Source organism: Diorhabda sublineata, chromosome 2 (genome assembly GCF_026230105.1).
Source record: "Diorhabda sublineata isolate icDioSubl1.1 chromosome 2, icDioSubl1.1, whole genome shotgun sequence".
NCBI lineage: Eukaryota > Metazoa > Arthropoda > Insecta > Coleoptera > Chrysomelidae > Diorhabda > Diorhabda sublineata.
The window spans coordinates 14,670,556-14,685,253 of NC_079475.1; the positions used below are offsets into that span (position 1 = coordinate 14,670,556).

At 30.2% G+C, this 14,698-nt stretch overlaps 1 protein-coding gene across 1 annotated transcript; it reads right to left on the minus strand.

Moving 5' to 3' along the window:
• Positions 1-1,872: 1,872 nt before the first annotated feature.
• Positions 1,873-10,387, minus strand: LOC130453089 (polyadenylate-binding protein-interacting protein 1). The gene is made up of 6 exons (XM_056792682.1): positions 10,275-10,387; positions 9,635-10,199; positions 7,800-8,072; positions 6,515-6,681; positions 6,110-6,241; positions 1,873-5,156 (listed from the first exon to the last, which is right to left on the minus strand). Exons 2-6 carry the CDS (start codon positions 10,172-10,174, stop codon positions 5,051-5,053), a joined length of 1,218 nt encoding a protein of 405 aa, XP_056648660.1. The 5' UTR covers positions 10,175-10,199; positions 10,275-10,387; the 3' UTR covers positions 1,873-5,050.
• Between the last annotated feature and the right edge of the window lie 4,311 nt (positions 10,388-14,698).

Below are 14,698 nucleotides of genomic sequence, written 5' to 3' on the forward strand. Positions count from 1 at the left end.
CTGCAGAGATTATTGGAATAAACGGCAGCATTTGTATCGGAAACTAATGTAGATTAATAAACAATATAATAGAGGAAATTGATTAGTTCGGGGTACACTTAAATTGATGATAGCAAAATTTTTATTACGAAAAGGAACAATCAAGTAAACTAAATATACATGGGGTTCCGAGATATGATGTTCTGATTTCGAATTTTTGAAAGTCTAAACTCAGAAACGAGGGGTCGAGTAAGAAATTTTTTTACGTCACACCATTATTTTCAAGTCATCTGCTCACTCCAGAATTTTTTGCATCAAGTCCCGGAACACTACGGCCACCAAAGCGCGTTGGTCTCATCCAGACATCGTTTGCGCGGTCGCCCAGGCATTCGCCGGCCCTCAAACTTCTGCCGGTACGCTTTAAGGTAGTCATGCACTTGTCATCATCGGACGGATCGGATTTTCCGAGTGTGATTAAAAATATTTATTCACATACGAATTTGTGCGCGTAAATCCATTTAAATCAACGTTTTTAATCACACTCGGAAAATCCGTCCGATGCGTGCCTGTGCTCCGTCCGATGACGATAAGTGCGTGACTACCTTTACGCACCCCCGCTCCTCAAGCATAGGTTTCAAGTGGCCTAGCCATCTGAGTCTGGCACTCTGTCACCAGGCTGGGGTCTTCATAGAGCCGGCAGAGCTCGGTTTGTACGGCTGCGCCACACGCTCTGCTCACATACTAGGCCTTATATTCGCCATAAGATCTTTCGTTCCCACTCTCGTGCGGTAAATCCACTTTTTCGTTATCCAATTAAGTAAACGTGACTTTAGTAGTCGTTGGAGACTGAAGTATGCTCTATTTCCCGCTTTAACGCGTTCTCTTATTTCTTATACAATCTCACTTCGAAAGCCCCCGAGGGAGTTCTTCTGTTTTTATTTTGTAATCGTTAATGACAATCCTTGCTCTACAGGATTCCTCCTCCAGCTTCTCAAAGCTTTCTTTCAGTTCTCGCTTCTTTCGACTGAGTAGATCAATGTCATCAGCGTAGGCCAGGTACTGCACTGTTCTGTCTATTAACTTCATTATTTCTGATGACTCGTTCCGCTGTCAGGTTGGAGAGGGTACACGAGAGAGTGTCTTCTTACCTGAGACCTCGTCCTATTTGTAATTCTCGTGGGGTCTCCCCCGCTATCTTCACTTTGCTCTTGGTCTTAGCCAACTCCATCCGCAGCGGGCGAATAAGTTTTGGAGAAATGCCAAAGAGACACAGGGTGCTGTAGAGGTAAGATCGAATAACACTGTCATAATCTTGTCTATAATCTATGAAGGAATAGGAATAGTAAAAATTTTAACAGTTGTTGATCTACCTCTCCTGAATCTGCACTGGTAATATCCCAGGGCTATTATAAGTCACACTGAACATTCCCCCTGTAACTTGCACCGTCCATCTTTGACGCTCTTTTATGTATAAAGCAAATCAGTGCCATCTTCCATTCACTCGACATCTGCTCCTGCTGCCACATTTTCTGCACGAGATCATGCACGCACCGCGTGACCTGCTCTCCCCCATACTTCAATAGTTATCAGGTCCCCACCAGGTGCCTTGTGATCTTTAAGGTCTTTACTGCACATTCTATATCCCACAAACTCGGGGGATGATTATTTTATCTTCCACACTCCTATTTTATTACTGTATCATAAGTTTGCAAATAATTTTCTGATATTTTTTAATCAACTCTTATGTTCGAAGCTGCACTATAATGGTTCTGAGTAATTTTTGGTACATAGTAGAAATCTTCGATATTCTGTGTTCAATATATATGGTAACGAGGTGATTAAATCTTTCTGGAAAATTTGGTAGAAGGAAATTTCAACAGCAAGTAGGATTTCTTCAAAAAAAAACACAAATACTTTTGTAAATCTATATTCAGTGTCCAGTATCAAATTACGATAATAGTGTTTAATATCTATTTAAAAATCATTATAAATAATTATTAACAAAAAAAAATATAACAAGTACTAAAACCAATACATTATAAGGTACCAACATAATTCTCAAAAAATTCTATTTTTTATAAAGTACACATTTCTTTCTACCTAAGACTTATGTGAATTTTCATTTATTTCATCATTGTTCTTAGTTTCTTTCACCATTTTCTATCACACCCTTTTTATATTAGTTATAACGTCCATTTTTTTTCTTGGACCTTCACTTGTTCTTTTTCTGTTTGTATTGATGTGAAGTTGGAACAAATATCATTGAAATAAACTCATATTCAATACCACATACAGTATATAAACTAGACTAATGTAAAATCCTTCAAGGCGACTAATTTTGTGCTATTTAATTAAAAAATTACATACATACATTTCAGTATAGTTTATAGTATTAGCATTGTTATGAACAAGTCCGCGATATAAACCCTGGAGCCGGTGCTGTCTGGTTGTAGTGGAATTCCAAAATTCGGCGAACACACTACACGTTTGATATATCCGGAATTCATCTGATGTTTGTTTTTAATATCAGTTGTTTATCATAGCAGGCAATCTGTTTACATTGTTTTTTTTTGAACTAATTTCTAGGAAGGTCTATTTATTTATTTGCTTGTTTCTTTTTTTTTCTAGAATATTGAGCACTTCATTTGGATATATAAACAAGTTCGTTTAACTCAGTTAGTTTAGTTTATAATAAATAGTCATAGTGAACAGAATGCAATAGCAAAGTAGAATTTAAATTATTCAAATTAGTTAAGTGTAGTGTAAAGTGTTTAAATAAATTACGTCAGAGACAGTGTTTATGAATTCACCATATGAATAGAACCAGTATATATGAATAAGAACAACATTACAGAATCAATAAGCCGTTGTGTATGTACTAATAAAACAAACTTTACATTCACGTTTTTAGTTCATTTTTAATAAAAACATTATCACTCGCCCTAATTTTTTATTTACAAATTTAAGTTTTATTTTCGCTGCTCCAGGGGGAGGTCGTGGCCCCCCTCGTTTTGTCTCAACAGATCAAAGAAATTCAAAATATCATTTCATTTTGTCTGCATACGCGAAAAAACAATCCAATATCAACTGGTTTGTTAACGGTGGTGGTTAAACTTGATTTGATTTTTTTTACAAATATCTAAGAGGTTCTAAGAGATTTGAAAAATATCCAAACCATTTTCAAAATTACAAATTATATTGGTACTTGACAAAATACACAATTACTGATCACTTCCTCAAGTTTGTTCATTAAAATTAAAACAAAGTTTAAATAATTACCTCACTGAATAAATAAGAAAATACATTCTTAACAATATAGAACAATCCTTTTTTAAGTTTGCACTTTTTATATAATATACCCATAAATCTCCCCAGTGCAGTGAGTTCACGCAAAAAACTATTATCTGAGGACGTTAAGTTGCTTATCGAAACGCGCGTTAGACAGTGTAATTGTGACTGTTATGTAATAGTAGTGTAAATAGTGTGTTGAGTAAAACTATAATGGAATTATAAAATTTGGCGAATGCGGCGGCGTCTTTGATATTGCCTTTGAAGTATGCTTTTTATAAACAGCAACTATTTTTTTAGAACAAATTGTTGAAAAATAGTTTAAATAAATTCGGAAATTAGAAAACCGTTACAATAATTAGCTACAGAAACCTAGAACCGGTAGAAATAGACTAGGATTAGTATATGCAGACGATATAGTAATCATAGCTGATACATTCAAGAAAATGGAAAAAACAGTAAACATATGGCTAAAAACAATAGAAGACCTGGGAATGGTAGTAAATATCGAGAATGCAAAACAATGGTAGTTATAATGAAAGGACAAAGAATAGATAGAGTGACCACTTTTGCATATGGAGATGAAGCAGCTAAGGAAAATAGCAGGGACAAGAAGGATGGATAGGATAAAAAAGGAGGTAAACACCAAAAATATAATAAGAAAAGTGACATAAGCAAAAAGATATAATTAAAGATGGAAAGTGAGACCCATGAAAACTTGGCTACAACAAATAGCACAGGAAGGGGGACAACAAGGGAAAACAATACATCAGATGAATGAAATCGCAAAAAATGAAAACTGAAATTCAAACACTCTGATGCTAGGAAGTGCATTGAGTTCTTTAAAAGAGTGAAAGAATTCAATAATGCGTATCTGCATTAAATGCAATGTAGGTCTCTACTTAAATTGTAATATTAATTTTAATTTCCCAATTTTAAACTTTCTGTGTTTCTGTCTTACAAAGAAATAATATTTCTAATATTACATTGGACAAATATCAAATTTAGCATTGCCATGTGGTAACATCTGGTTTAAAGAAACTAAAGATTTATTTTGTTATCTTAAGGTTTTTTTGGGTTATATTAAACGAAACTGCCAAATATTCATTATTTATAAACAAAAAACTCCGTCCTTTAAGGGTTAAGTCGATGTTCCCTAAAATGTTCCTCCAGTGTTAGATTATTTGGTTCTGTGTCTTAAATATTTTCAATAAATATATCAAAAACTATATCTTGTTTTTTATCCCAAATTAATTTTTCTAGTGCTAGTTTTAACTACAACTCGATGTGACAATTAGTTTTATCTGAAACTCAAGTAGATCAGTAGTAAATTCTAGTTTAAAATGGGTATTTCGAGTTTTAACAGACATTAGGTAAAAACTAGTTTTAACCAGGGAAAACGAGTTCTAACAAAAAATGATTTTTAACTGTAACATATATATTTACTTCAGTATAAAGTATGATGCGATCACTTGATGTTACTCAAGGTAATATCCACTTCAAATTTAAAATAAAAATATCTTTTATTGATATTCGAATAATAGTGTAGAAAATTGTAGCAACTATTATTAAAACTTTGTTTTAGTTCGATAAATCTCAATTTAAAATAAAAACATTTTATTGGGATTGTGATGTATACATCAATTTAGGTATAGACTTATAAATAATAAGTAGGTATCAGTAAAAAAATTCACAGCTTACATGCATATTGACGCTTTCTAAAAAAAACATGAAATCACAACTCAGAGACAAATTTTTTACAAGACTATGCCAACATTACACACTAATGTTTACCACTACTAAATCTAAGGAATTCCTTGAAAGCCTCTTGTATTTCTTCGTCCATTTCTGGTTCGGGATCACATAATTCGTCAGGATCGAAATCGTCTCTAAAAAATGAATAAAAATATTAGATAAAAAAAATAAATAAATCATTCGAAACTACTTATAAGCCATCTGTGAAACCATTCAACTAAGTTTAAAGTTAAAGCTTTTACATTAAGTGTAATTGAAGTTTGGATAAAATGTTTCATATTATTTTCATAGAATTTAGTAAGTTTCCGAATAAAACGAATGATAAATATTGGTTTTAAAAGGCCCATAATCACGATATATTTTTATTTCAAAAAATATGGGTGAGATGGAATTGGTTCAAATACGCAGTGATATTATTTTACTTCAAATTCAAAAATGAATTCAAAAAATGGAAATGATAACATTATGCATTAAACTACATTCCCCAGCAAATGGTTAATTAGCTATTAAAAAAATTCCACTGACTACAATCAGTTAACGGTTTTACAGAATTTGCTATTAAAAAATACCATTGACTTAAATCAGTTAATGGCTTTTTAGAATTAGCTATTGAAAAATACCACATATTTCAATCAGTTAGCAGTTTTGTAAATTCAGCTATTATGAAAATGCCACTGGTTTCAACCAGTTAATGGTTTTGTAGAATTAGCTAGTAAAAAAATACCACTGACTTCAATTAGTTAATAATTTTATGGAATTATTACAAAAAAGCTTAAAATAGTTATGTAGAGTTAGTTAAGAAAAATTTTTTAAAAAATATTGATTACACTTCAGTTTCTATTGCAGTTTCCAATCCAAGCTCTTTCTAACTTCTAAAAGAGTTTATTGACGAAGTTACGTTATTTTTTAATAATTAGTATTACAGAAATATTTAGCATTTAGAAGCATTGAAAATATGACCAATAGTATTGTATTTAATGTAGGTGATACTCTTATTTATTCAGGGTGGCTACAAATTAATCCTTTCTTTATATATAACTGTTTTAGTACAGTCTTAAAAGTTTTACCATGTAAATATGATACTTACGTATCATAATCTTCATTCGAGTTGATATGGGACGCAATAAATTCACTTTCTTCAGTTGTTAATGAACCTCCATCAATGTCGTACATAACTTTAGTTGGTAATCCATCAAATACATCGTTATCTTGATCTGAACTAAAGTCACATGATAATAATTTAATATTTAATCAACAATTATTATTAAGCAAAAATATAATTATTTTATTATTGATTTTTGTTATATATACTTTAAAAATATTAAACGAAAGTATATTTTACAATGAAGATGAATTAATGAATGACTTTATTGAATTAGATCTAGTTTCCTAGAAAAATGATACAAAATATTTATTTATTATTATTCTAATCTTTAGTTATTTTCATTCCTACTTTCCAATAATGTTTTATATGAATTATTTATGTGCTTACTCTGAGAGTTCTTCAGTAGAATGACCCCAATTTGAAGCTCGTAACTGGAATATTGAGTCTAATAAAATTGCAGCAGATCCACCTATTCTTCCTTTCAATGACTTGAGATGATGGAAAACTTGATCTAAATTTTGTTTGTTGCTTTGCTCCAATGAATATCCTGTCAACTGCAATTCGATCAATTATTTAAAAAGTCGAGTTATTTTTAGTATTACGTGAATAAAATTAAAACATTATAAATGACTGGTTTGAATATTAATGTGATTAAATTGTATTAATGCCAATAAAATAAAAACGTTTTATCAAACAAAATTACTTTGAAATCAGCTGTCATTTTTTTATTATTTTTGTAAGTATGCTTTGTTATCAAAATAATACCATTTCTAAATCCTGAATTTCAGGACCTGAAAGAAACAACATGATAATAGATCATTATGAAAAATTAAAAGAAAAGAATCAACAAATCTTTCAGTGAAAAATTATTTTTTGGTTCCAAAACCAAAAATTTAGTTATTTTTAGATCACGCTGTATATGCCACCCATATCGGGTGTGTGTTCATAAGGGGTGTTTTTTTTTTCATTTAAAAAGCACACCACTCAAGTAGTTCGAAAATCTCAAAAATTAGCTAGAAACACTCATAAAAAGGCTATAAAACACAAAAATTAGCTATAAAAACTTGAAAATTACATAGAAAAACTTCGAAATTATTCGAATTATTTTATTACCTATATTGTCATTTTCTTCTTTAAAAACATTCTTTTCTTTAGTTGGATTGGTTTAGTTATCACTAACACTCAACTTGTGAGTACATATAACAGAGTATTCAAAATGAGGTTGACAGGAAGAGATTAAAAAAAATGAATCAGAAGAAAATTTATGAAGGAAAGAGGCGTAAACCTTTTTTATTTCTACAAAATGACAAAGACAAGATCAATGATAAAAAGAAAAGGAGATAATAATCATAAACAAGAAAAACCAAAGAATCAATATTTTTTAGCATATATTTTATACCAATATCTGTTAAACAATAACATTATTTGAAATGTTAGAACAAAAATATTTTCGGACTTAAGGTTGATCTCTGTACTCTGAATTTCTTAAAATTAATGTTTTTTGGTCGAACTTTTTTGAATATAAAAAATAAAATGAGCAACAAACCATTTTCAAATTACTAACTGCTACTTTGACATTCTGAAAAAACTCAACAAATTAGTACAGCTGGATACCTTGAATTTAGATATTACTCTGAACAAAAAGTTGTTTTTATTCATAAATTTTTCTTACCTTCAATGATTGACATATACATTTAATATTTTCATTGCCACCAAGTTCTAGCAACTTGTTAAAGGCCTCAATTAATAACGAGCCATAAACAGTGAGATGAGGCAGTTGTGTATATAATTCGGCAATTAGAGGTACCACGTTCTTTGTATCTGGATTCTCTTCTATCTGTTTTTTACATCGCAAGTGTAATTCTGCTCTGAATGTTGGACTGCCTTGTTCTATACACCAACATAATCGTGCTCCAGTATATCTGAAGTTTGGGTGGTTTATAGCCTACAAGTAAAGTAAATTTTTGAAACAATTATGTCAACTCATGATAGAAAAGATGATTGTTTTAATAATGTGAGATGATAATAGAACAAACCAAACAATGTAACTAAAATCAACAAGGATTAATCAATCTACATTTCTAAATCACAAGAAAATGGAACTTCCTCAATCTACATAAAAATAGTTTAGGAAGCCTATTTTCAAATCAACATCTTAAACTATAATTCTGATAAACATCAGATGTAATCTCTAGCACTACAACACAAAATCTATTCTAGAAAAAGCAATTACTTCAAACTACACTGCCGAGCATAAAATTTGCAAGTATGGGACAGTCTTCAGCAGAATGTGATCCAAAATCTTATCCAAAGCATGCCTCGTCCTTTGGAAGCTGTTATCAGTACCAGAGAAGGAAACACTTGCTACTGGAGGCATTAAACTTTTTTTTATTTCAACGAAAATTTCATTTTCATTATTTAGCATAAATTAAAATTATTAGTTTCCATTACTTTCAATACACCTCAAAACCCCGAGAAACGAAAATTTTTCAAATAACTTCAATTAAAGGGGTGACTCTAATTTTATACTCAGCAGTGTATTTAAAATAGATCTGATACAATTGGTATTTGGTAACACTGATGTCATTAGCAGTATAAATATTTAAAACATGCATCAATCAACTTAATTCAAAATATATTAATTTCAAAGTGGTAATTTTTTGTCAATATTAATTGTCATGTCTTGCCATTTTGGTGTTAAGAAGAAGAAAGAAGATTCCACCTTTATTGTCAGATGCTTGAAAAATTATGAAATACCGTATAAAAACCTATCAAAGCTGAGCATTTACTCATACTAACCAGAAAAAAAGACAAATCTATCATTCTGAAACCATGCTGGGTTTCTTCATAACAAGTCATATATTAACTAATACCAAGAGACTTGTCTATATGTGTATCTGAAGTTGTTTTTAAATTGACAAAAATCAATTCAAAATTGCCAAAACTGGCGCAAAGCAGTGTAGTTGAAAATATTGGTGTAGTGATAATAATAAATAATAAGTTATAACTAATGTCAAAAATTACTTTTACAAACTGAGCAGTGATTAGGACAAGAAATCCTCGAAATGAAAACTGATGAAACCAAACATAGGAAAATACCAAAATATACAAACATACATTTTTATTAACAGTGCACAGGTTTTAAAATGTACCCAACATGTCCCTATCTGACGAAAATATTCAACACTGCATGTATTTGTAGACTATAGCTTGACACATATTTTATTAAAGTCAAGCAAACAGTATAAAATTATAAAAATAAAATTTTGAATTTAATTTACTGTTTTGTTCCAACCTGCTAGTCTGAATCATTCTTGGAAGCATTTAAATGATATTTTCTGCACAATATCTGGCTATGCACAGTTCTTGCTATCAACCAAGTACTAAAAAGACCTTATACAAACTATATAGATGCAAAAGTGTAGAAGTATTGTGAAGTACATTCTATATATCATCAAATATATAAAAAAACTAGTAATAAACACTAGTATATTTAAATTGCATTACCTGCTCTACAATTATCTCTGCAACTTGTGATGAAACAATTAGATCTTCTTCCATAAGGTAAGGTTCGAGAGTTTCCATAAATAAATCTAATAAATTATGAAACTGTCCAGGATCTTTAGTTAGTGTGGAAATTACTTTTTTTATTCGATGCAAATCAGAAGGAAATTCATTATTTACATCTGCGTTATATACATTACTTACTGGGACTGGTTCTGGCTGAACTTTGTGAGCTTTCAAACGATTTTGTATGCTACTAGTGACCTGCCCCACTGAATTAGTAGGACACATAATAGGTTCCATGTTTTTAGGATACCATTCATTAGCTGTAGCACTTAATTTCGACTTTGCCACTATTTCATCAATATCTATAGCATTTTGTTGCAATGGTGCATTACTTGAATAGCTTTTATTTACAACTGTAGAATTTGTTTGCGTGGACTGATGCGAAGAATTGTTAGGTACGGATAAAAATTTAGGTGGTCTTAACTTTGACGGAGCATTACTATCAGATTCTTCCCATAATACTGGTTTTTCACTCATTGTTAAATAGACCGCGAGACCTTTCCTATAAAATTTTCATACATATGTCTGAAAAGTTTAGAATATCACATTTATCACAAAAAGGAAATAAACAAAATACCTGTACTTCCTACCAACAACGCTGTTGACAATGACAACTAATTTAACATGATACAAACTCAAGTCTGTTTTATACCTATCTGCAAGCAATACCTCAAGATGGTAACCTAAAATCTACACATTGACATGTATCAGGGTTGACACTACATTTTATTGACATCAGATGAACAAACGTAGTATGTTTATTCGAATTCAGTAATTATGTAGTGATTAGCAAAATCATTAGATTTTAATAATTATCAGTATCATTTAATAAGTTTTTTTAGGCACTAGTCATTCCATTTCATATAATCAATAAAAAAAACGAATTTGGTAGATTTTCAATCTGTTGGTATCATTGATAGAGAGCTACAGAAACATCCTAACTGAAAAAAAAAACATTTATATTCGTATATTTGTAACTCAAGCATGAGATAACAGGAAATACCTAATTTTCTGTTTAACATTAAGAAAATCGACTAAATTACCTGAATAAATAGGTCTAAACAATATATAAATTCACTCTCATACTTTATTTGAAATAAAAACGAATAAAAATGTTCAGTTTTCTCAGTGTAGTGATTTGAGTTTGTTCTTATTGTATTTTATGTAAAACGATGTATTGATTTTTTAATATGAATTGGAAATAAATAATTTGCAAAATGGTAACTATTGTTTTTTTGCCGATAATCAAGAATTTGATTTGATTCGTTTTTTCTGATTAGAATTTTCTAGGGTAATACTAATTATTATTCTTTAATCCTCACTTCATTTATTATTGGTAAGAATTCAGATTCATTTGGAGGAGAAGAGTGATAAATGAAACAAACATGTTAGAATAGTAATATATTTTCATTTGAAGGAGGAAAATGATAAATGAAACAAACATGTTAAAGTAGTAATATATTTTCATTTGTTGACAGTAGTATTATAACATACTTGCTCCTAAGCTAAAAACACTGTACATAAAATGACTTAAGTAACTATTTTAATTTCGTTGAATTTTTCGTAAAAAGTTAACGAGATTAAAATAGATTTAAATTCATAGAAATATGTATACCTAATGCATTTGTGTTCAATCATCCTGAGGAAATATTCTAAAATTGAGATTATATTCTTAACTCACTTATAGTTATCTTAAGGAAAAGAAACAACTTCACTTAATATCGATAAACACAATTATGATTTTCATGATGCTTAAAAATATCTCTAAAAAAACCAATTGATATAGGCTTATGTATGAAAAATTGAAGAATTGTTTATTATAAAAGAAAAGAAAATTTATAGTTATATATAGTTTCAAAAATAGTGAGTGAAATGAAGTAAATTTATTATGTTGAAATAGAAGGGTTTTTGAATAATACATAATAATTAATATGAATAACAAAATTTAATTTTTAGAAATTTCATTAGAACTCGGCAAATATATGAAGCACTTCCTAGTGGTCGACAAAATAACAAAAATGGTAATTGTACTCCACTTGAATAAATATATAATAAAATCTTATTGGAGAATTACAATTACAACATTAATAAAGAAGCTCGGGGAATGTGTATGGTGATAATGGAGTAACTGAAGATAGTTTACCAGTGGTAAGAACGATATACATTGTTATGGCCATGACAAAATAGATGAGAGTCATTGCAAAAACAAACCTAGAGTTGCTTCCAGTCATTGATTAAACCCTGGGATAAATAAACTATTAGCAAAGGGCAATATTTTGAAAGAGATTAATTTTACCTTTTTCACTTTGTTTTAATAAAATAATATTTTTTGGTCACATCTCGTACGCTATCAGATTTTCAAATAATTATATCATCAACAAATAAAATAATCCCATTGGATTCTACCTATAGGATGTAACAGGAGAGAGTGAGTGAGGTACCTCTAAGGGGTATCAAGAACTTGTTTGCATACTTGTTGTCGACTAAAGTAATTAGTGCATTTGCCCGAATTAAGAGAGCAGTTTATAACAAATGAGTATTTTGTAAAAGATTGTAAAAGAAAGTCAGAGATGTTTGGCCAGTTTTTAGATAGGCGAATTAATGGTATTTACCATGAATTTGTGAGATGATTTATATGGATTTTTAGTTTTTCTACATCCAAATGATGGCAAATTAAAACAATATGTTTTAGAAGCAGTGATAGTTTTGTTAAAAAAGACCACATTAACAAGGAAATGGCAAAATATTTATCAAATAGTCACCTGATTTCATTTTTTACTATTAAATAATTTCGAGATATTTACGTAAGGACGTTTACGCAAATAGTTAACTATTCTCCTTGATTTGATAAGAAAAATTGTTTATGGAGAAAACCAAATAAGGATAAAGATTCCATATTTTCCATACATATGCTAATTTGCATTAAATGAGCAATATTTTTTTGAAAAACTTACAAAAAATTATGAACAAGCTTTGTGATATACAAGATGGTGCAGAAACAAACTTTAAAATTAAATTTTTTTCACTGAAATCCTTTCATATATCGCTTGAAACAGCGTACACAATTCGTTTATTTTTTTTTGTAAAGTTTTAGCTGCTTCTTTATACAAATTGTTTCTGCAACATAGAAAATTCACTGTATGCTTTTCTTAAAGAAATATGAAATCAAATATTAATCTTATCAATAGAAATTTGAGGTTAGTATATCTATATAAAAATTATGCTGAAAAACAGTACGAGTCAAATAAATGTTTCTTATTCATAATGACAAAGTTTTACAACAAACATCCACATGTATAAAAATCTGACATGAATTTGTACCTTGCATTTATAGCAGTATTATAGTATAAGTCAACCATTAAAAAATATACTTTTAACCTTCATAAAGACTTTCTCAACTTCATAATCACATTAAAACAATTCAAAAGACTTGAGAAAGTTGTGAGTGTTTGCAGGCTCCCTCAGAGGTAGATAGGCGGTAGTGGACATAAAGACAGTGTTCCTAGCTCTCAAAAATTAATCGCCCTAAAGCCCAAATCAATAACCCCGAAAATCCCCATAATTAATAGGGATTTTCCCTAAAAACATTTTTATAAAGACTAAAAGTTAAATTGTCAAAAAATTGTAAAAGAAACTAATTTTAAATCAGGAGAGACCTAAATCAAGAACATTTAGAAGCAAAAAAAATTATATATCGAATAAATAATTGAATATTTTTAAGTAAATAATACATTAAAAATAATAAAATATCATTAAACAAATAATAATTTTCAAACAATTAATAAAAAATTTTATTTAGCAACATCATTTTTTTTAAATTCTTTATCCATAAATTATCGAAAACTAATAACAAATCATTATCTTCAGATTCTAATTTTTTAAAATCATACATTTTGACATTAAATAATTTTCTATACAATTACACCTTTAATAAAAAAGAAATAAATATTTGAAATTATAAGAATCCCTAAAAACATTCCATCTTACATTTTCTCCCCTAAATTTGGGGGAAAACCCCTAAGTTGGGAACCCTGCCTAAAGATTTCGCGTTACATCACTAGCCTTCAAAAGGCTGCATTTCACTAAATACTCACTACAATCACGACCACGATCTTTCCCGTTCCACTTAGTCCAAAGCGTTACAATCGTAAACCCAAGTGGAATGGTTTTGAGCGTTGAGATAAATATTAACGAATAGCAAAACAGAACAAACAAAGGAGAAGTTTTAAGAGGTTATGTTATAATTTGTGAGTTATTGATTTTTTTAGTGAAGCGCTTAACTGATTTACGTCAAATTAAAATCAAAATATATTCTGCTGCGGATCTTACTGTTTATTATTTTTTTGTGGGAGTTTTTTAAACGCTCTGTTTATACCCACCCCTTTTAACAACATTGATTCAAATTAAGATCGTATTAGAGTACCAATCGAATCCATCACTCAAGGTATGCTAGCTAAGGTGTGGATCGATTTTGAATATCGGATGGGAATATGCCATAGGTGGGGAACCTGCGGCCTCCACGAGGTTCTTGTGCGGCCCTTTGCCATCTAGTACAAAATGGTAGAGCTTATTTTATTCGTGCTATAACTAAAGATTTTTTCAATGTTACGAAGAACTACTTGCGTTGGATACACTAACTGGAAGAACTCGCGGAGCCGATATTTTCGAAAACTTCGAAGAAGTATGTAATAAATTACAGTTGAATGTCAGTAATTTAGTCAGTGTCTGTACCGATGGCGCACCTTCCATGAGAGGCAAAAAAGAAGGATTCGTTGCTTTGTTAAAAAAGGAAAACTTAAACTTGAAAAAATTGATACCATTCCACTGCATTTTGCATCAGCAAAATCTACCATTTTGCAAGACACTCTAGATAGAGCCATTGTCATATTCGCATAAATGTAATGCGTCACCGTGAATTTCGGCAGATGCTCTCTTTAGATGAGGAAACATATAGTGTTGACCTACCATACTACTGCAAGGTTCGCTGGCTATCAACAGGTC